General features: G+C 48.0%; 2 protein-coding genes and 1 long non-coding RNA gene across 4 annotated transcripts in view; 2 read left to right on the plus strand and 1 right to left on the minus strand.

Moving 5' to 3' along the window:
* LOC309369415 overlaps positions 1–4,808 on the plus strand; it is a 48,194-nt gene extending 43,386 nt beyond the window's left edge. The window contains exon 3 of the long non-coding RNA XR_014168111.1: positions 4,379–4,808. This is a non-coding gene — a long non-coding RNA (uncharacterized lncRNA). The remainder of the gene's footprint in view (positions 1–4,378) is intronic.
* LOC309369078 (uncharacterized protein) overlaps positions 1–10,058 on the minus strand; it is a 421,063-nt gene extending 411,005 nt beyond the window's left edge. For both annotated transcript variants that reach the window (XM_081909692.1, XM_081909689.1), the window contains exon 1: positions 9,624–10,058. In XM_081909692.1, coding sequence (XP_081765818.1) covers positions 9,624–10,025 — 402 coding nt within the window. In that variant the 5' untranslated portion in view covers positions 10,026–10,058. The remainder of the gene's footprint in view (positions 1–9,623) is intronic.
* Positions 10,059–19,442: 9,384 nt separating this feature from the next.
* LOC309369245 (olfactory receptor 51G2-like) lies at positions 19,443–22,676 on the plus strand. The gene is made up of 2 exons (XM_081910047.1): positions 19,443–19,489; positions 21,562–22,676. The coding sequence occupies exon 2, from the start codon at positions 21,595–21,597 to the stop codon at positions 22,576–22,578; it is 984 nt and encodes a 327-aa protein (XP_081766173.1). The 5' UTR covers positions 19,443–19,489; positions 21,562–21,594; the 3' UTR covers positions 22,579–22,676.
* Positions 22,677–23,464: the final 788 nt, after the last annotated feature.

The following is a 23,464-nucleotide window of genomic DNA, read 5'->3' on the forward strand; positions in this document are numbered from 1 at the left end:
TCAGCCATCATAATGTTATGTCCAACATCTTGTGCCCATTTAATCATAGCAGATTTCACCGTTTCATCCTGCGTGTTCCATTTCAACAGCAGGTTATACATTCTTGACAAGTTCTTGATTTTGGGATCTAACAGTTCTGTTTCCAATTTTGATTTTTCCACCTAGAAGCCAATTTTCTTGTCCAAATTGTAAGCCTCCATTATTTGGTAATAATGAAGCCAATCTCACACTTTGTTTTTTAGTTTTTCAAAACTCTGCAGTTTTAATCTATCTCCCTCTTGTTCCAAAATTTCCCAATATTTCGGCCATTTGGCCTCCATATTGAGCTTTTTCCGAGCCTTCGCTTCCATTGGTGACAGCCACCTTGGAGTTTTGTTTTTAAGCAAGTCCTTATATCTTTCCAGACATTAAACAGTGCTTTCCTGACAATATGGTTTTTAAACGCTTTATGTGCTTTGACCTTATCATACCACAAATATGCATGCCACCCAAATACATTATTAAAACCTTCTAAATCCAGAATGTCAGTGTTTTCAAGAAGCATCCATTCTCTCAGCCAACAAAATGCGGCTGATTCATAATAAAGCTTAAAGTCTGGCAGGGCAAGAAGCCTCGAATAAAATTCAAGATATTAACTGATGCTAAAGAAAGAGGTGGATAATATCTCTCTGCCACTTCTTGAAACAATCCATTTTATCCAAAATTTGCAATTTTTGAAACAAAAACAGCATCCTTGGCAATACATTCATTTTTATCACAGCAATTTGGCTAGCAATGATAACTTCAAATTAGACCATATTTCTAAATCCTTTTTCACTTCCATCCAGCATTTTTCATAATTGTCTTTAAATAAATTCACATTCTTGGCAGTCATATTAACCCCTAGGTATTTCACTTTCTTAACCAGTGTTAATCCTGTCTCCTTCTGGAACCTCTCTCTCTCAATCACTGTTAGATTTTTCTCTAAAACCTTAGTTTTCATCTTATTCAGCTTAAATCCCGCTACCTGACCAAATTCTTGAATCAGTTCCAATACCCTTTTAGTACTAGATTCTGCCTCCTGTAAAGTCAATACCAAATCATCAGCAAAAGCTTTCAGTTTGTAATGTTTAGCCCCCACTTGTATTCCTTTAACCAATTGGTCCTTTCTAATCGTATTTAGCAAAACCTCCAGGACCGATATAAAAAGTAATGGAGAGATTGGGCAACCTTGTCGTGTTCCTTTCTCAATCTTAAATTCTTCTTTCACAATTGTTGTTCACAATACATTGTTCACAATTAATTTTGCCTTTTGTTCTGAGTAAACTGCACCTATACCATTTTCAAAACCTTGACCTACCCCCATCCCCTGTAAGTTCTTCTTCATAAAACTCCAGGAAATATTATCAAAGGCTTTCTCCGCGCCCACAAATATCAAAACTGCTTTAGTATTAATATTCACTTGTATTTTTTCTAAAATATTAATTATGTTCCTCGTATTGTCAGACAAATGTCTGCCCGGGAGAAAGCCCGCTTGATCTTTATGGATTTCTTCTACAAGCACCTTTTTTAATCTCTTAGCCAAAATATCTGCAAAAATTTTATAATCCACATTAAGCAATGATATGGGGCGGTAGTTCTTAAGTTGTGTCTTTTCAATCTCTGTTTTCGGTATAAGTGTAATGTAAGCTTCCTTCCATGACTCTGATGCCTTTTTCCCTTCCAAAATTTCATTACAGACTTCCTTCAATGGTTGTATTAACCATTCTTTCAGGGATCTATAATATCTTGAAGTCAAACCATCCGGTCCTGGAGATTTGCCTAATTGCATGTTCTGAATGGCCCCTTCTACCTCCTGCTCCGTTATTTTGTAATTCAACATTATCTTATTTTCTTGAGAGATTTTTTTGTAATCCATTTATTTTCAAAAATTGATCTATGTCCATTTCTTTCTGCATCTCCTGTGTATATAGTTGTTTAAAATACCTCTGAAAGCACTTCCTGATCTCCACTGGGTTCTGTATATTCTTTCCCTCCACTTCCAAATTTGTAATGGTGTTAAGTTTTTGTCTTTTTTTCATTTGCCAAGCCAGCAGTTTCTCACATTTATTTGCCAATTCAAATGTCTTTTGTCTCATCTGTTTAATTTTCCATTCTATTTCCTGGTTCATCATTTTCATATATTGTACTTGATATAACTTTATCTCTTTCAGAAATTCCAGCGACTTTGGTTTCACTCACAGTTTCTTCTCTCCTTCCTTTATTTTCTCCAAAATCTTATCTTTTTTCTCATTTTTAAAAAGTACTGTATTTTTTGCTCCATAGGGCGCAGCTAGTTTTTAGGGGGGGGGGGGGGGAATCAAGGAAAAAAAACTTATTTCTCCCCCCCAGCCCCAAAGAGCAAAGAAGCCAAGAAAATGAGCGGGATCCATCCCGCTGGCTGTCTTGGCTTCCTCTTTAGCTGCGCCAACATCTCCAGCCGGGAGAGGCTGTGTACGGCTTTGGCAGAAGCCAAGACAGCGAGCGGGATGGATCCCGCTCACTGTCTTGGCTTCGTTTTTAGCCGTGGGGCTGGGGCGGGGTCCCCTGACCCCAGGCCCAGAACAGGTCCAGGAGCAGCGGCAAGATTGAGCGCAACCTCGCCGCCACTCCCGGAGCTTGCGGGGCTGGGGACAGGCTTCCCCCGACCCCAACCCCCCAAACAGGCAGCTATCTGCAAGCCTTCCGAGCACAGCAGGAACTCTTGCCGCACAAAGGAAGGCTTGCGGATAGCTGCCTGAAGCCCCCGGAGTGCAGCCTTTGATGCCTCCGCAGAGAAGCGGGGTGAAGTCACCCCGCTGCCCTGCGGAGGCTTTGCGCAGCTATCCCAAAGCTACAACAGCGAGACGGAGCGCTGCGCAGCACTCCGTCTCTCTGTTCTGGCTTTGGGCTTAGTCGCGCAGCCTGCATTCGCTCTACAGGATGCACACACATTTCCTCTCAATTTTTGGAGGGGGAAAAGTGCGTCCTATAGAACGAAAAATATGGTATATAGCATTTTATTAGAGTGGGAAAGCAAAGATGGAGAGGTTAAATCAGTCATGTTTAAATGGGCTCAGTATGTGGGACACAACATTCAGGTTGCAAGTTGGGGAAAATTGTGGAAAGTTGACATAAAATTTACAGATTGTATATTATTAAGAGAAATTTACATGAAAATGATGTATAGATGGTATATCACATCAGTGAAAATGGCAAAGATGTTTAAGAAAGAATATAAGAGATGCTGGAGATGTAAAGAAAAGGAAGGAACATTTTATCATATGTGGTGGGAATGCAAATGCATTAGAAAATATTGGGAAATGATATATAATGAACTGAAAAAATTGTTTAAAATGAGCTTTGGTAAACATCCTGAAGCCTTTCTGTTAGGTATCTCAAATCAAGAGCTGCCAAAAGAAAAATGGACATTATTTATGTATGCTACAACAGCGACAAGAATCTTGACTGCACAAAATTGGAAGATGGAAGAAATACCATCAAAAGAACAATGGTAAGAAAAAATGATGAATTATGCAGAATTGGCTAAGCTAACAGAGAAACTATGAGAGAAGGACAAAAAGGATTTTGAAAGAGTTTGGGAACCATTTACAGGTTATTTGCAGAAACAACAAAATGGATTGGACTCACTGGCAGGGTCTGAATAAACATTCACAACTTTATTATAGTAATAGAAATTTTAATAAAATGATAAGGAAATTTACTTTTATATAAAGCAGGACACAATAAATAAAACTAAATAACTCAGTAGAGGGGGAGTTTGTTGGAAAACTAGCCCCATTTGGAGAGGCTGTCCCCTCTCCCTGCTCCCAGAGCTGGTTTACCGGTGATCTGCCTCTGGCTGCGTTCCCAGACAGACCAGGGAGATCTTGATATAGGCGACATTTCCCAGCGTGGAAAATGCACGCCCACTTCTCCCCCTTCGCAGGGGAAAGAAGAGTAGTCAGAAATCTATTTACATATTGTTTATTTCTGACATTACAGCTCTACAGTAAACGTGTCCGATCACTTCAGTTTCCACCCAGCAAGACTTCCTTTACAAACACAACAGGAAGGTCTCAAATTACACACTGGACACAGACTTCCAAAGCCTGTGAACTTCCGGGAATTTACTTTCCCACAGCTAGCCATATCACATGATGTCAACAAGCTGTCTGTCTGCAGCTGTGATGTTCTCATATTGTAACAGAGTTGAGGGAAGTCCGGAGGACGGGAGGGAGAACAATTGTATATAACATGATGATTGAGATATTTTTATTTGTTATAAAATTCAATAAATATTCATTTTTAAAAAAGAAAAAAGAAGAAGAAAGATTGAGGAAAACTTAACCAAAGCTGGCCTTTCTATAATTGTGAAGAGGTATAAGGAGACTCAGTCACTACAAAATCAGACTGGTAAAGGAAGGAAAAGGTGCACAACAGCAAGTGACGATCAAAGAATGAGGAGACTGTGCCTACGTGACAGAAGGAAATCATCTGGGTGTCTCATCATGGGGCAATGTAAGGTGAAGTTGAGTGCAAAGACTGATCTAAATGCTAGAATTCCAAGGGAAAAGCCATTATCTCTCAAGCAAAGGTGGAAAAGATTAAACTGGCTAAAACCCATGGTAACTGGACAGCGAAACAATGGGACAGTGTTATTTGGAGCGATGAGACCCCAATCTCCTTGCTTGGTAGTGAGGGCATGAAATACATGCCGAGGAGAATGAGAGATTTACATCCTACTTGCATTACACCGACTGTGAAACACCCAGATAGTGTGATGATCTGGGGTTGTATGACAGCAAAAGCTGGGGCAGAATTTGTGTCATTAATGGGAATACTTGAGCCTGAACTGAAGTGTTCTGAATGTGAAATCATATTCCACTGCTGGAATGGCCTGGGAATAGCCCAAGCGAAAATCTTGGGAGCCGACTAAAGAAACTTGTTAGTCAGAAGCAACCCAGCAATAAAGCCCAATTAATAGAGGCAATAATTCAGTCTTGGTTTCACATTATTACAGCTGCAGAACTAAAAAACTTGCTTCACTCCATGAGAAGGCGTTGTAAGGCTGGAATTAAAGCTAAAGGTTACCGAAATCAGTATTAATTGACATGGTGAGAATTTTTGTATATCTCCTTTTTTCTAAGCGTTTCACATTTCTTTTTTATAACTACTGTTCTAATAAATACTCCTTCATAAAAGTTATTGCGTTGCAATCTTCATTAAATTATCTTTCCTAGGGTAAGGTAAAGGTAAAAGGACCCCTGATCATTAGATCCAGTCGTGACCGACTCTGGGGTTGCGGCGCTCATCTCGCTTTATTGGCTGAGAGAGCCAGTGTTTGTCCACAGACAGCTTCCGGGTCATGTGGCCAGCAGGACTAAGCCGCTTCTGGCAAACCAGAGCAGTGCATGGAAACGCAGTTTGCCTTCCCGCCGGAGCGGTACCTATTTATCTATTTGCACTTTGACATGCTTTCGAACTGCTAGGTTGGGAGGAGCAGGGACCGAGCAACGGGAACTCACCCCGTCATGGGGATGCGAACCGCCGACCTTCTGATTGGCAAGCCCTAGGCTCTGTGGTTTAACCCACAGCGCCACCCGTGTCACTTTCTTACGGTATCACTTCCCAAAAAAGTGGTGTTATGAGCCATCAAACACACTTTTTAAAAAGGTTTCCATGATTTTAGCCACTAGTATAAGTTGTTCAATTAAAGTTAATATACTTTTTATATGGGATTGATGTTTCACGTGTATATATGTGTTGGAAGCCACCCAGAGGAGCTGGGGCAACCCAGCCAGATGGGCAGGGGATAAATAAAAAATATTACTATTACTATCACTGATACTACTACCTGAGATTCAATAAGCCTGGCTCTTCTCTGGGACGGATTTTGTTTGGCCCAGTCATGGCATCCCCTACATCGTCAATGTCAGGTGTCTCTCTGGTCAACCCAAGACTGACAGCAGCAAAAACAAAAACAGAAAACCTGACAGAAGCTACTTATCTTTCCGAACAACTCTGAAGCTGACATTTAAGATGCCTGGGCAGTTCAGACCAGCCGAATCGTAGTATAAAAAGGCAGAACTGGTGGAAGATTTTTGACAGAGAAAACTGTAATTTGCTGTTCAAGGCTTATTGTGGGGGCGTTAGGTTCCCAGGTGTTGTAGGGGGCGCTGTTGAGCTCTGTGAAAATATATGAGGTTTGTCAAATAGAGGTATTTTTTGAATTTCCAGGCAGATAGGATGATCCCACAGGGAGCCTTACCAAGAGAGGCCACGATCCCCCGATTCTCCTCCATGACGTCCTTATGCAGAGCTCTCTGGTCAGGATCCAGCAACTCCTGCTCCTCGTCCGTGAAACGAACAGCGACATCTTCAAAGCACACTGGACCCTAAAAGAAAAAGGGAAATGTCCTCCTCTGAGACAGCAGAAATATGATCTGCTCCACAATGCTCTGTTCTTTCCTTTCTGTTAATGCAGCCGCTGGGAGAGATCATCAGGAGGTTTGGGCTGGGTGCTCATCAGTATGCGGATGATACCCAGCTCTACCTCTCTTTTAAATCAGAACCAGTAAAGGCGGTGAAGGTCCTGTGTGAGTGCCTGGAGGCGGTTGGAGGATGGATGGCGGCTAACAGATTGAGGTCGAATCCTGACAAGACAGAAGTACTGTTTTGGGGGGACGGGGGCGGGTGGGTGGGTGTGGGGGACTCCCTGGTCCTGAATGGGGTAATTGTGCCCCTGAAGGACCAGATGCACAGCCTGGGAGTCAATTTGGACTCACAGCTGTCCATGGAGGCGCAGGTCAATTCTGCATCCAGGGCAGCTGTCTCCCAGCTCCATCTGGTGCACAGGATGAGACCCTCCCTGCCCACAGACAGTCTCACCAGAGTGGTGCATGCTCTGGTTATCTCCTGCTTGGACTACTGCCATGCACTCTACCTGGGACTACCTTTGAAGGTGACCCGGAAACTACAACTAATCCAGAATGCGGCAGCTAGACTGGTGACTGGGAGCAGTCATTTTTTTGTAAATAGGTGGTACTCCACCTTGTGGTTTTCAAATCATTCTGCCTATGCAACATTCCAGTTTGCCTGATGGAAGGATCCACTTTCTCCTCTCCTTGTGAGTTGTTCTGGGAAGGTTCCCTCCCAGTGCCCTGGAGCCAAATTCAAGGGGTTCATGGGGGCATGGAGAGGGGGAGGAATGGGGGGGCAGGCTCCATTTTGCAGTGGACGGGGCTAGCTAGGAGAATCCTGGACACTATTTGTAATCATCTGTCCACTGCTTAGAAGCTTATTTTAGCATTCAGTGTTTAATCTAGAAATAAAACAAGCCTAGTTTGGATGGCCATCTGTCTTGGGTGATCTAGCTGAGATTCCTGCAATGCAGGGGGTGGGACTTGATGACCCTTGGGGTCCCTTTCAACTCTAGAATTCTATGAAAACAGCAACTACAGATGAATCCTACTGGGCGATATTCAGAAGGCTGGTGCAAAGGTGGTGTTTCCCCTTCACAGTAACACTTTGGCACAGTCAGCGTGGTATTTACAGTCTTTATTACACATATACAAGAAACAGCTACAGTTCAGACTTACGCGTCCAAACCTGTTGAGTCAGATTCGGGGAGCGGCTTCCTACGTTTCCTGCACAAGACGTCTTTGATCCTTACCTTTCATTTCCCTTCTTGTCTGTGCTGATTTGAAAGCCCCCTCCCTTCCGGAGTCTCAGCATCCCTGAGCCCCGGCTCTCCCTGACTGCTCTCCGCCCCGTTCTGCCTCTTCTAGAATCATAGAATCCTAGAGTTGGAAGAGACCACAAGGGCCATCGAGTCCAACCCCCTGCCAAGCAGGAAACACCATCAGAGCACTCCTGACATATGGTTGTCAAGCCTCTGCTTAAAGACCTCCAAAGAAGGAGACTCCACCACACTCCTTGGCAGCAAATTCTGTCCATTACTCCTCCGAATCCTCACTGATAGCTGGCGTCACAGAGTTGTATGGGCAGGAAAACCCACAGTTCACAGCTGGAGTTAACTCTTTATCAGCAAGAACACGATATTCACAGACTTGGCTGAGTTTCAGGCCTAATGAGAACAGCAACTCATTCCCTGAGGGTATGTGAAGGCCCCCAACTCCCCACAGCTTTCCAGGCCCCCTCCTCTCTGGGGTTTCTTGCAAGCGATGCAACAGTGCGCCAATGTGCAGCATGCCTTTGCTCCTCCATTGTCAGACGTTTCCTGGCTCTGAGAGACAAGCAGGGAGGGTGGCTTCTAGCAGAAGGAGAGGGAGCCATCGGTGGCTCCTGCTTCTCCTGACTCTTCTCTGCCTCTTGACCTCCCTCCTCCACTCGCCTCCCCCCTCTTCTGCCTCTGATTCTGCACTGCATTCTGCCACAGAGTCTCCCAGCTCACTAAGCCCTGTTACCCCTTCAGCTTCTGACACCTCCTCTTTCCAGGCTTCTCCCTCTTCTCCCTCTGACCGTTCATCCTTCCTCCACCTCCACTCCTTCGGCTCTGAGCCGTCTTCCCTTCCTGGTTCCCCGGCTGCTTCCTCCCACTATTCCTCTGTGCCCAACCAGTCCATGACATTGCTCCATCCCTCGGCCTCTGTCCCCACAAGGCAGCTTCCCCTGACCTGATCTGGTTCCACAGCCACTGTTCCCCTTCTGCCCCCATGAAAAGATGGATCAGGAGGTCTTGCCGGCATCATTCTGTCACCTGCAAGAGAAAAAAGGTAAGCAGGATGCCAGGAGTGCCTGCTTCTCTCACAGGTGAAACAGGGCATCTCTAACTACAGATGGGCCTTTCAGAAAGCCTTACCTGCTGAGTGCAGTTGGACGTTTGTGCCCATTTCATGTTAGTTGTGCAAAACTACTTCTCCCTTCCTGTCAGAAATGAGTTGTGAGCACTCAGCGGAGATAAGAGCCCAGGAACTCAGCCATATTTACAAAGGGTTTATTTCTTCTTGACATTATTTACAGCAGTTCAAAAGTGCGACTCGATCATGGTGGGTAGTTGTCCCGACTAACTTCCTTCCGTTTTGGGGGCCAGCATAGCCAACGTCGAAGACGAACTCCCTCCTTCCTCTATGACGAGAGGTGCTTGCCCTCGGAAGTTCATCCTCCCTCTCAGATTCACCCCCCTCTGACCCCTCTTCGTCTTCTCCCTCTTCTGAAGATGAACAGCTGCTGATCAAAGGAGGTCTCTTTCCAGGCCCTCCTCCCTTCCTGTCCCCAGTTCCCTGACACTTCCTTTGGACCCTTGGTCCCAACTGTTTCCCCCCCCCAAAAAAAAACCATGATGAAAACAACCCACAGATTAGCTGGGAAAGCAACAGAATGAGACCAAATGGAGAAAAACCACCTTCCTCCTTACCCAGTGGCCTCTCTCTGGTGTCCAACGGAGGCCTCTCTGCCTCACAGGAATCCAGGTCCATTTCTGCAAAATGATCCTTTTCCTAAAAAAGAAACAAGGATTGAAAACAGAGAATGGGGATAAATATTAGAAAGACAATGACAAAGACTTAAAGGGTGTTAGATCTCATTCTATGGATGTCTTCCCAGAAAAAGGATGAGCCATCAGTAGAGCATTATGGGATTATCCAGAGGAAAGTCTCTCTCACCTGCTTCCTCTCCTCTGCCTGACTCAGGAGGAAACCTTCAGCCAGGGCCACCGCCTGGGAACTGGTCTCCGCTCCACAGTCCCTCACCCAGCTCTCCATCTCCGGAGGAAGGACAGCCAGGAACTGCTCCAAGATCACCAGGTCCAGCATCTCAGCCTTCATGTGCCTTTCTGGCTTCAGCCACTGACGGCAAAGGTGGTAGAGTCGGCTGCAAACCTCTCGGGGCCCTTTGGCCTCCTGGCAGCAGAACTGCCTCAACTGCTGGCTCTGCACCTCTGAGCGGAGGGTGTCCTCCTCACCCAGGATCTTCTGCACAGAGTTTTCCCAGAATCCCCCACTGCTCCCAGTTTGGATGGCATGGCCTCTTCCTGCTCCAGGGCCAGCTGACTCTTGCTCATCCATCTGTGCTCTCAGGAAGCCTCTGAGAGATCGGAAGGAATCCTTCTGCCAAGTTCTCCCCGTCTTAATGAGAAGCTCTAGCAATTCCTACAAAGCAAATGCATTGTTACGGAATTGTTTTTATTATTATTAGTTAATATTTTTAATTTTTTGTATAGTTGATATAGTTTTATATAGTTTGTATAGTTTTGTTCCTTAGGTGAGAGGGTCAGGGCTGTCTGGGAGTGGGCCGGCCCCATCCAACAGAATGGCAGGGGCAAGTTCCCCAGGGTGGGGGTGGGGATGCACTGGGACACCCGATCACAGTGGTCATGGGTAAGAGGAAGAGTTACACCAAGACCAGACCACGTCATTGTTTGAGGACTATCCCTGCCTCCGGGTCAGGTCTTGACGGGATGGATGCTGGAATCAGCAAGGGAGACCCACGTGACCTTAAGGGTCTGCTACGCAATGCCAGGTCAATGGTTCATGAGACCACTGCCATCCACGACTTGGATGGAGGACTTGACCTGGCATGTTCACCTCTATGGATGTGCTTGATCTGACATGAAGTGAAACCAAAACAAAAGAAATGTCATGGTCAGATCACTTCCTGGTGCAACTGGACTTCTCCATGACCCTTCCCCTCTGCAGGGAGGTGGGACTGATTCGGATGGCCCACCTCCACCACTTAATAGATCCAAATGGTTTCCAGAAAGGAGAAGGGGATGTTTTATCCCATGTTTATGGCCTTTCAGCTGATTTCCTTGTGGCCCCTGGAATGTGGTGTTAACCAGGGCTATCGATGGCCTGGTTCAAAATCGACCTCTCCGATTGCATGGAGCCTGGACAGCCCCGTGGTTTTCCCCGGATCTGAGGGCGATGAAACAATCACTGAGATGGCTAGAGTGTGGGTGGCAGAAAACACACTCTGAATCTGACCAGATACGAGTTGGAGCTCAACGTCAAGCCTACCAAATGATGATAGTGATGGCTTTCTTCACTGCCTCTATTGCATCTGCAGAAAACAACACCAGGAGACTCTTTTAGGTGGTTTGCAATTTAGTGGAACCACCTGCATCAAAAGGACCCTAAGATCTCCTGCAATGATTTGGCAAAGTTTTTTGCAGATAAAGTCACTTAGATTTGGAATGAGGTAGACTCCACCGTGTGAGCAGGGCCAGCGCAGGAGAGTGCTAGAGTCCTGTCTAGTTAGGTTGTGTGGGATCAATTCAAGTTTGTTACCTCCAAGGATGTGGACGGGCTGCTTGGACAAGTGAAACTGACCACCTTGATCATCCTGGAAGGGCTGAGCAATGGGCTCTGCAGGGTGGTGAATGCTTCTCTCTGTGAGGGAGCCTTCTCAGACCCAATGAAAGAGGCAATTATTAAACCACCAGCCCAATATAGCCAACTATCACCCAGTCTCAAATTTTCCATTTTTGGGCATGATGATTGAGCGGGTGGTTGCTGAAAAACTCCAGGCATGCCTGGAGGATGCAGATCATTTAGATTCCTTCCGATCGGGATTCAGGTCTCACCATGGGACTGAAATTCCCTTGGTTGTGCTGGTTGATGATTTCTGGCAGGCTAGGGACAAAGGTGAGAGCTGTTTCCTAGTTCTGATGGATCTCTCAGTGGCCTTTGATACCATTAACCACAACATTCTTCTGGACCGGCTAGAGGGACTGGGAGCTGGGGGCACTGTTATACAGTGGTTAATCTCCTTCCTCCTGGGCCATGTTCAGAAAGTGGTGGTGGGGGATGAATCTTCAGACCCTTGGGCTCTCACTTGTGGGGTGCCTCAGGGTTCCATCCTCTCTCCAATGCTTTTTAACATATATATGAAGCTACTGGGAAGGATCATCAGGAGGTTTGGGCTGAGTGTTCATCAGTATGCGGATGATACCCAGCTCTACCTCTCTATTAAATCAGAACATGTGAAGGCGGTGAAGGTCCTGTGTGAGTGCCTGGAGGCGGCTGGTTGATGGATGGATGGATGGGGGCTAACAGATTGAGGTTGAATCCTGACAAGACAGAAGTACTCTTTTGGGGGACAGAGGGTGGGCAGGTGTGGGGAACTCCCTGGTCTTGAATGGGGCAACTGTGCCCCTGAAGGACTAGGTGTGCAGCCTGGGAGTCATTTGGACTCCTAGCTGTCCATGAATGTGCATGTCAATTCTGTGTCCAGGGCAGCTGTCTACCAGCTCCATCTGGTACACAGGCTGAGACCCTACCTGCCCGCGGACTGTCTCGCCAGAGTGATGCATGCTCTAGTTATCTTCCGCTCGGACTTCTGCCATGAGCTCTATGTGGGGCTACCTTTGAAGGTGACTCAGAAACTACAACTACCATAACCCAGAATGCGGCAGCTAGACTGGTGACTGGGAGCGGCCACCGTGACCACATAACACCAGTCCTGAAAGACCTACATTGGCTCCCAGTACATTTCTGAGCACAATTCAAAGTGTTAGTGCTGACCTTGAAAGCCCTAAAGGGCCTCAGCTCAGTATACCTGAAGTAGCATCTCCACCTCCATCATTCAGCCTGAGGTCCAGCTCCGAGGGCCTTCTGGCTGTTCCCTCCCTGTCAGAAGTAAGGTTACAGGGAACCAGGAAGAGGGCCTTCTCGTTACTGGTGCCCGCCCTGTGGAACAGCCTCCCATCAGATGTCACGGAAATAAACAACTATCTGACTTTTAGAAGACATCTGAAGGCAGCCCTGTTAGGGAAGTTTTAAATGTTTGATGTTTCATTCTGTTTTTAGTATTCTATTGGGAGACACCCAGAGTGGGTGGAGTATAATTATTACTATTATTATTATTAGAACCAGGGCTGGACTGCACAACAGCCCAAACCATGAGGTACCTGGAGGAGGAGGAGGAGGAGGAGGAGAAAGAGGAGGAGGAGGAGGAAGCAGCCTCTAGCTCTCCTAGAAGGAAGATTGCAATGCAAATTGTGGAGGCAACTGAAGGGATTTCTGGGAGATGAATCAGCCTGGTTTCTTCTGCCTTCCAGTCAATGCATGAAGTCAGAACTGACTGACAAGGGAGTCATTTGTATCTTTTGAAAAATGGATGCTTGGCTCTAGTGGGGGTCCTTACCCGGGGGTCCTCAGGAGTTGCTCCCCCCCCACTCCCCTGCTTCTATCTCCTTTTCTTGCACTTGGACTCTCTGCCGCTCTCAAGGCAGACTCCTGGGTGGGGTCCCTTTTTCTTTGCTCCGAGGGCCAGATATGTTTCTGGCCAACCCCCTGAGGGCCAAGTGGGCCAAAGACATTTCCCTTGAAATTTAGGCAGCCAATTTATTATGCTTACTCTCTTAGATAGTTTAACATACGCACAGCCGTTGATGCCAAGGTCCCTGGAGGCTCAGTGAGTAGCAGCGCCCATTTCCGGCTGCTTTGCCAGCAACAATCCCTTTGGGAGAGAGAGGATGTGGTCCTGGGATGCCCTGCTCTGGGTGCGAGGGGATGGCTGCAGTGGCCTCCGTGGGGAGCTGCCCTGGGAGACACTGGGAAACTGGTCCCCAATGCAGCAGCCAGACTCTGGGCTGGGATCCCTCTCCTTATTCCTGGCCTTTCTCTCCCAACTTTCCTTCCTTTCTCCTCATGGGTTTTTTTTTGGGGGGGGGGGTCTAGTCCATCTCCTCGTCCAGCTTTGGAAAACCATTTGCAGATGTTTCCTCTGTTGTGCAATGAGGCTGAGCGATGTCACTCAAAGTTAAAGTCCCAGGGACCCCTTTCTTTAAAGAAGGGAGATTTTGTTCTGAAAGGGGGGAGGCAGAAGGCCAAATGAGCTTGGGATCCTCTGATCTGCAGGAAGGAGAGCGTGGCAGCCCTGGCCTCTCCCTGGCAGGACCCTCTCCTCCTCCCTGACTTGGGGTCCCCCCCTGCAGGAGCAGATCAGGCCCCCAGGCCCCCTCCCCTGCTGCAGCCCTGGGACCCCCCCTCTCCCCACTGCACCCTCTGGGGGGAGAGAAAGGAGACTCACCAGATCCCAGGAGGGGAGAGCGATTCGGCCCTTGCAGGAGAGACACCAAAGTAACACCCCCCCTCCCTTGCAGGAAAGGACTGGGGAGGGAGGGGTTTTTCCTCTGGAGGACCTGCCCCCCCTTGCTTCCTGGCCTCTCTAGGAAGGCAGCTCGCTTCCCTTTAACCCTTGCCAAGCCGAGTCCTCCCTCGCTCAGCCCTCTCTCAGATTCTTATAATTTTTTATGGATTTCGGTGGGGGGCAACTGCTCCCCCCCCCGGCTCCGCCCATGCCCAGATATCCTTTTGGGGGTGAGGCTCTTGGCTGGACTCTGAGCATCTCCCTCCCTTGGCCAGAAACCAGAGGAAGAGCCTGCAGGGAAAAGGGCTTTGCAGGAGGCAAGGAAGCTCCTCCTGGAATTCAGGAGTGGAGAGAGAGGAGGGGATCCCAGGGTCATCCAGAGGAGGAGGACACGAGAGCGAGGCTTTGGATGGAAACCACCATTTGTGTTTGGGGCCCCTGAGATTGGTGTGGGGTGAGGAAAGTTTAGTCGGAAGAGCACAAGACTCTTAATCTCAGGGTTGTGGGTTCTAGCCCTGCATTGAGAAAAATAATTTACTGCATGGCAGGGGGTTGGACTAAATGACCCTCATGGTCCCTTCCAACTCTTCAATTCTATGACCAGATGCAATTCCCGCCCCCTGAAAAAACCGACCCACCCACCCACCCCACCTAGCCTGCTTTTGTGCCTTCAGGGGCGTTTGATCTTCACTAAAGATAAAGGGAAGCTTTTCCCAGTATGGAGATGATGAGCATATTGCCTGGCTGATATCTGGAGGATGAAGCTGCTCTTGAAGGCACATCTGGGTGCTTGCTAAGCTGACACTCCCAGGCGGAGGTTGGAGCCTTGGGGGGCCTGGCTGGCTTGCCCCATGGAGTTCACCTGGAGTACTGTGTCCAGTTCTGGGCACCACAGTTCAAGATGGACACTGACAAACTGGAACTTGTCCAGAGGAGGGCAACCAAAATGGTCAAGGGCCTGGAAACGATGCCTTATGAGGAACGGCTAAGGGAGCTGGGCATGTTTAGCCTGGAGAAGAGGAGGTTAAGGGGTGATATGATAGCCATGTTCAAATATATAAAAGGATGTCACATAGAGGAGGGAGAAAGGTTGTTTTCTGCTGCTCCAGAGAAGCGGACACAGAGCAATGGATCCAAACTACAAGAAAGAAGATTCCACCTAAACATTAGGAAGAATTTCTGACAGTAAGAGCTGTTTGACAGTGGAATTTGCTGCCCAGGAGTGTGGTGGAGTCTCCTCCTTTGGAGGTCTTGAAGCAGAGGCTTGACAACCATATGTCAGGAGTGCTCTGATGGTGTTTCCTGCTTGGCAGGGGGTTGGACTCGATGGCCCTTGTGGTCTCTTCCAACTCTAGGATTCTATGATTCTATTCTATGGGCAGCTGCAGCTGGGCAGCCAGCATAGAAACTGCTGCTGCTGCTGCCAAGTCTGTAAAGGATGCCATGAAAAGACCCAGGCAAAGGAGTCGCTTCAGCTGGAGCTTTGCTTGCAAGGCTACTGCAAATAGCTGCTGTTGTGGATTGAATTCATGTATTTGCTTAATAAAAACATTTACATGCCACTAAAATATATTGTAGAAAATATATCAAAGCAGCTTACAACAGTGAAAAGGTAAAAATACAAAACTCATAGAGTTTTCCAGGCAAAGGGCTGCACTTGAATGCTTTGTGTCTGAGGATGTTTTGCTTTGTTTTTCCCCATGAAAACCCACTCTGTAGCACTCAGTCGGAGAAAACGTCAGTTGGCATTTGTTCTGGTTGAGCTTAAATACTGCGCTTTTGCAGGGAAAACTTCAGAGCACAAATAGGGTGCCCAGAGCATGCTTGGAAAGAGTGAAGTTAAGTGTGGAGAAGCCTAGTTTCATGTCCTTCTTGTCCCCCAAATTGCTCAGGCAAACCTGCTTTATCATATTGCAAGAACATGGAAACTCCAGCGGGTGCAGAATGCCGCGGCCAGGATCCTGACGGGGTCCTTGTCACGGGATCACATTCATCCAGCTGCACTGGCTCCCGGTGGAGTACAGGGTCAGGTTTAAGGTGCTGCTTTTGACCTTTAAAGCCCTATGCGGCCTAGGACCCATGTATGCGGCCTAGGACCCTCCTGGTATGCCCCGCGGAGGACCTTAAGGTCCACAAATGACAACATTTTGGAGGTCCCAAGTTGGTTAGTTCGGTCTCAACTAGGGCCAGGGCCTTTTCATCACTGGCCCCGACCTCGTGGAGTGCTCTGTCACAAGAGACCAGGGGCTTGGGGTTCTGCCTGGCCTTTGGTTTATACTCACTCTGACCCTTATGTTTCCCTCCCCTCATGTTTGATCTATGGGCCACTTTTAAAATGAGGCTGCATTTTAACCTGCATTTTAAATTGGTCCCCCCCCCATTATGTTTTTACTGTAATTTTACTGGTGTTAGCTGCCCTGAGCCCGGCTCTGGCCAGGGAGGGCGGGGTACAAATAAAATTTATTATTATTATTATTATTATTATTATTATTATTATTATTATTATATCAGTCCAAGCGGAGCCCTTCAAGTCCAGCCTCCTGTTCTCACAGTGGCCAACCAGATGCCCTTTATGGGAAACCCGCAAGCAGGATCTGAGCACGAGAGGAACTCTCCCCTCCTGGGATTTCCAGTAAAAGACATTCAGATGCATTACTTCCTCCGACTGTGAATGCAGAGCAGAGCCGCCATGCTTAGTCTCCTCCATGAATTCATCTAATTCTCTTTCAAAGCCATCTAGGCTGGCTTTGGGAGCGAGTTCCATAGTTCGACTATGCACTGCATGAAGAAGGGCTGTTTTCAATCTGTCAGTGGCGGACCATGGCGTCTCTCATTTCAGCGGTGCCCTCTGTGATCGCAAAATATGGCACTCCTGGCCTCTTGCCTTCCATTGGACTTCACAGTTGTGTCTCCTGCTGGGGCACCTAAGAAGCTGCCTCCGTGGTGCAACTGAAGAAGTCAAGTTCCCCTAGATCTGCCTTGGTGCCCGTCCTGCATTTCCCAACATCCAGCTTTGAGGACTGTCCGTCAGTGTTATGCTGTGAGCCCCGCCATTCTATGCTCAGGTTCTATATATGTATAGGTTGTAGCAGGAACCCCCCCACCCCAATCATTCTGTTTGTATAAACTTCACACACTCACACACTACATACGCCACATTTCTGTTATAAATTCATAGAAAATCAACCATACATCGGATTTGCACTGTTCCATTTTTATTTTACTCCATATGACAAGAACTAACAAAGGGGGGTGGCTTAGTCCTGGTCAGCCATAATCCCTTCACTGTCTCAGCACATCCACAGGAGCCCTGCCCATGCCAACCCTGATGATCCCAGACAGAAGACAATCAAGATCACAAAGAACTTGCATATGGGAGTGGATTCAGCATGGACTGAAACAAAGGACAATGATCAGATCTTCCCTCTGGGGGCAGGAAACTGCAAACTCCCCTTTGTCTCCTGGAAGTGACTCAGGGGGAGGGGGAAGGGAGGAACCAGCCAGGTGACAAGACACTCAGGTTACCACCAACTCCTCCCTCAACCCCTCCTTTCTGTAATGTATGCATGATGTTTCTGGGGGTGGGCTTGATCTAGAGGAGGGGAATTTCAAAAGTTTTTATAAGACCTTGCACACTATTCTTCTGGGTCTTTCCTCTCTCCTGCAAGTGAGGGGAATACCCTGTTGCAACAGTTCAATAAAGGCCAAGCCTACAGGCTGCTGTTTTGCTCCAAGTTATCCTGGTTGGTGTCTTTGTTTTGTCCAAGGGAACCCTCGGATTTTTCCTGTAACAAGGTAAATCCCATATATCCTAAAGATGCAACAGTCTCCATTTGCCTTCATTCCAAGGAAACCAAATCCTAGCTAAGCACTTGGAGATTGTGGTGGTGTGCAACAGTACAGTGGTACCTTGGGTTACAGAGGCTTCAGGTTACAGACGCTTCAGGTTACAGACTCCGCTAACCCAGAAATAGTACCTCAGGTTAAGAACTTTGCTTCAGGATGAGAACAGAAATCATGAGGCAGCGGTGCAGCAGCAGCTAAAGTGGTACCTCAGGTTAAGAACAGTTTCAGGTTAAGAACGGACCTCCAGAACGAATCAAGTTCTTAACCTGAGGTACCACTGTATTTTCATGCTGTTTTATGGAGATCTGTTCAGCAGCTGGGCAAACCTTCACCGTGCTGGTGCCCTCCAGATTTTTCAGATCACAACTCCCAGCAGATGCAACCAACACAGCTGCCCAGAACATCTGGAGGGTGCCAGTTTGGGGAAGGCTGATATACATGACATGAAATCCAGGAACATGCCACAGTTCATTGTGTGGTTCATGTAAGGAGGGAGGCTGCACAGGTTACTGGCATTTTCTGGTGAATCACAAGAGTCACCTGGTGGATGCATCAGAAACGGGCCTGTGAATGCAGCGAGGCAGCACCTGCCTGTGCCACCAAACCCCCGTTGCTGCAAGAAGAGAAGATGAAGAGCTGATATGATGGCTGTCTTCAAATATCTGAAGGGCTACCCCACCTCCAGTTTAGTGCTTCCCTGATGACTGCTGATATGGTGCTGAGTGGATTTCTGTTTAACTTTTATATGTTGATATTATTATTTTATACTATTCGAAAGATTGTTGAATGTTACTTTTTTGATGGAGGTTGCCTATTTTAAAGTTATGTTTTATTATCACATTTTTGTATTGCATTCGATTGTTATAAGATGTACATTTTTTGTTTCTTCAGCTTGTAAACCGCCTTGAGTATTGTAAGATAGAAAGGCGGTATACAAATTAAAAATGATGATGATGATGATGATGACTGAGGCTGTGTGCACATTGCTATAGGGTGGCAAGATCTCCACAAGAGACAGTGGCAGGACTCCTGCCCCTTGAGCAACCTGAGCAGAAGAGAGGAATTCACCTGGTGGGGCTTGTGTGACATCTACTTTGACCCTCAGATTTCTACCTTCCATATTGCACAAAGTGCACCCTAGATTTTTTAGGAAACCCCTGGAGGGTTGCCTGGGAGAACAGGACTCTGGATTAGATGGGCCATTGGCCTGATCTTATGTTCTTATGAAGTTCTTCTGCTGCAGGAACATTGTGCCTTGTTGGTTTTCTCTGCTCTTAAATGTTCTATTCATATTTTGAAATGTGTGTTTGTGCATGAACACATTTACCTCCACATGTGCTTCTCATCTGGAGTGCACAGTTGCCCTGATTTTCAACATAAAATGGGTTCCTTGGAAAATCAGCCCGTTAAGAGACTGTGCTATTTTGCAGCTCAGAGCCATTCCCTAGAGTTTCAGTGGCCCTCCAGAGATCCTTCCTGTTGTAGATATACAACTGCCCTGAAGCATTTGCTCACCCCAGTCCACACAGGAGGGATCGGGAGCAGAAAGCAGGAGAACCTCACAGCCACCACAGCCATCCAATGTGCTCAGGTAAGTGCTGGGATTTTATCTCTCCCCACCATGGAAAGACTGCAGTCTTGTAGGCATTTATTTATCTGGGAGCAGACCCCACCAAACATAGGGCAACTTCCCTGTAAATGGTACATACCTGAAGGAGTGTCTCCACCCCCATCGTTCTGCCTGGATACTGAAGTCCAGTGCCAAGGGCCTTCTGGCAGTTCCCTCACTGTGAGAAGCCAAGTTACAGGGAACCAGGCATAGGATCTTCTCGTAGTGGCACCCGCCCTGTGGAACGCCCTCCCACCAGATGTCAAAGAGAAAAACAACCACCAGACTTTTAGAAGACATCTGAAGGCAGCTCTGTTTAGGGAAGCTTTTGATGTTTAATAGACTATTGTATTTTAATGTTCTGTTGGAAGCCACCCAGAGTGGCTAGGGAAACCCAGCCAGATGGGCGGGGTATAAATAAATTATTATTATTATTACATGCTGCCCCAATCTCGGAGTGGCAAGAAACTCCAGAGGCTCCAAGACCTTAGCCAGGTTCATTTTCCTTGGGATGAAGGTCAGCAGAGACCAGGGTATCTTTAGAAAAGAGGGTTTCATTTACTCTTATACACAACCTGACCATCGGATGAAGGGGCTCACAGCCTCAACACCCCAAGCAGGTCTTGCTTCTCCAGCAGCCGAAGCTTTGGACCCAGCACAGAGGAAGCTGGTCTCTTTGTCTCCAGCTTCCAGCCTCCTTTCAGCTCAACTCACCCAGACTAAAATCTGGCTATTGTTCTCCTGCTGGGGGGGGAGGGAAAAGCCCACCCGTTCCTTCTATAGCACAGAGCAACGTCTTCTGTTAGGCTTATTGTGATGCTTAACCAGCCAGCCAAATGCATCATCTAGACAAAGCAGCTGGTTTTGCAAGCTTGCTCTCACACATTTAACTCCCACCCCAATACAGGATTCCAAGAACTGGAAGGGACTCAGGGTGTCATCAAGACTGACCCCCACAACTCAGAACATAAGCATGTGCAGGACTGCATTGCAAGTGGGTGTATTTGGGCAAAGAGCTTCAATGTAAAGCCTCTGCTCTGCCCCTGAGCTTCAACCTTTCTCTCTGCTGGCCAAGCTCCTATCCCTGCCTAGCCATGAAGCTCACTGGGCGGCCCAGGCCCCCTTATCTGCTTCGGGCTGCTGAGAGGTCATCAAGTGGGGTGGGATTGGGGGGTTGGAAGCGGCAGTTGCATGGGGCTCTTTTGCTTTCTGACAAATCATATTCTGCCAGTGCCAGGTAAAGTCATTGTTGCTACCAACCCTTCAGAGTTTGCTCACCTGGACAGGTGGCCCCCATCAGATGGGTTGGCAAGGTTTTTCTCTCTAGTCTGGCCTGGTTTAATCCAGAACCCGGTCTAAGGCTCAGAACCTGGCTTTCACTCTGGAATATGTCTAGTGACAATGAAGAAGAGGCTAGAATCATAAAGCCATAGAATGGTAGAGGGGAGAGGTACCCCAAGCGTCATCCAGGCCAACCCCCCGCACTGCAGGAATCACAGCTCAATAATACTTGACGGGTGGCTGAAGTGAGGGCATGAGGGAGGAGTTGGTAATGCAGGTGAACTGTGCACAAGCAAGCTGCCAGCTAGCTCTGCTGAGGCTCTTTTTATTAGCACAATATGCAAAACCAGTCAGATACATTTTGGGCTGTGACCTTTACACATCTTCCAATCCCGAGATCGTGGGGTGGTACAAAGTTATTTTGGCACCTGTTTCCACCACATCACTTTCCCCCTGAACAGTGTATGAAGAAGGAGACAAAGGTCACAAACAGGGCACAGCAGACCACTAAGAGAGCAAAAGGTTAGATAGAGGGCATGATGTTCAGACAGCTGTGGTTTGTCTGTGGGTGGATGTGTGCTTCACACCCAAAGGTCACGAGGTCAGACAGCTGTGGCTTGTCTGCGGGTGGAAGTGTTGTCCACACCTGGCAGCCATTCCTTCAGGTGGCCACCCAACCTCTGCTTAAAAACCTCAAAGGAAGGAGATGTTAAGCATTAGTCATTGTCTGGAAAGCACATTGTCTGTTGTTCTGTGTATTCATTTGACCACAGGGTGATGTTGGCGTCCTAGCAGCTGGTTGGCCCATGATGCTCACCCTCAACAACAGCAAGTGCAGGCAGCCTACCTCCTTCCTTCTGGCAGGCATCTCTGGCCCTGGGGCTGGACCTCAGCCCTGGCTCTACATCCCATTCTGCTTCATGTACCTTGTTGCACTTGTCGGCAACAGCCTGATCCTCGGCGTGATCAAGCTGCATCCAACACTTCATGAGCCCATGTACCTGTTCCTCTCCATGCTGTCCCTGGCAGACATCGGCCTGTCCATCTCCACCTTGCCAACGATGCTCCAGGTGTACGCCTTGGGCTCCAGGGAGGTGGCCGCTGACTCCTGCCTCACCCAGCTCTTCTTCATCCACACCTTCTCCATCCTGGAGTCCTCCGTCCTGCTGGCCATGGCCTTCGACCGCTATGTCGCGATACGGCACCCTCTGAGGTACGTCTCAATGTTGACCAGAGCATGGGTCGGTTGCATCGGTTTGGCCATCATCATCCGGGGAGTTGGGCTTCACATCCCAGCCCCCATCCTCTTGAGGAGGTTGCCCTTCTGTGAAAGCCACCAGCTCTCTCACTCTTACTGCTTGCACCCGGACGTGATGAAGCTGGCCAGTGCTGACACCTCCCTCAACAGCAGCTACGGCCTCTTCGTCCTTCTCTCCACCCTGGGACTGGACTCCTTGCTCATCGTTGTCTCCTACACCTTGATCCTCAGAACCGTGCTGAGCATTGCCTCCTGGAAGGAGCGAGCCAAGGCCCTCAACACCTGCGTCTCCCACTTCTGTGCGGTCCTTCTCTTCTACACTCCCCTCATCAGCCTCTCCATGATCCACCGATTCTGGAGGAAGGCTCCCCACCACACCCACATCTTCCTGTCCTACCTCCACTTCCTGGTCCCTCCGATGTTGAACCCCATCGTCTATGCCCTGAAAACCCAGCAGGTGCGGAAGGAGATAATCTGGGTGTTCCGACAAAGCACCCTGAGGAAGAGGGGGATGGAGCGGAGGCGGAGGTGACTCCCTTGCAGTGCGTCAGTTTGGATGGTCTGCAATGGACCCTTTCTTCTTCCTTGGCTCACAGCATCTGACCATGGCCCATCTGGTCCAGCAGCCTGTCCTCCCAGTGGCCAGCCAGATGTCTTCTCCCAGCCCATGGCCTTCCAGGAGAGGCTTGACCCCTCTCGGCTAACCTGTGCCATCTGGGCCAGAGGGTGTTTCAGGCAGAAGAGGGAACCACGAGGAAGGCGGAGACCAGGGATGCACGGCAGAACTTTATCTTGGGATGCTTTATGGAACAGAATTCATAAGCAGATAAACAAAATAAACATTTTCTTCTATGGTGGTCCTCCTAGTTCTTTCTATTTCTGGAGTTCAGAGGCAAGTGTGGATACTTTCATAGCCAAAATAGTGCCCAAGAAAGAGGTACCAGCAGGTTCAGGGAGGCGTTAGGGTTAGGAGTGCAACACACACACACACACACACACACACCATCCCGAAGCCTTTACTTTATTCAACATATTGGTTCGTTCAGTGGTTTCTGTCCTGCCCATTCTGAAGCTAAGCTCATTACTTAGACATGGTGTTGTTCCTATATTTATAAGACCATAAGAAGAGGCGGCTGGATCAGGCCAAAGGGGGCACATCTAGTTTAGCACCCTCTTCTCACCACGGCCGACCAGATGCCCCAGTGGGAAATCTGCAAGCGGGATTAGAGCAGAAGACTCTTCATGATTACTTTCTCTATGTTTGAAGAGAAGAGTTTGGATTTGATATCCCGCCTTTCACTCCCCTTCAGGAGTCTCACAGCGGCTAACGTTCTCCCTTTCCTTCCTCCCCCACAACAAACACTCTGTGAGGTGAGTGGGACTGAGAGACTTCAAGAAGTGTGACTGGCCCAAGGTCA

This window comes from Podarcis melisellensis, assembly GCF_964234715.1.
Source record: "Podarcis melisellensis genome assembly, chromosome: 4".
In the NCBI taxonomy this organism is placed as follows: Eukaryota; Metazoa; Chordata; class Lepidosauria; order Squamata; family Lacertidae; genus Podarcis; species Podarcis melisellensis.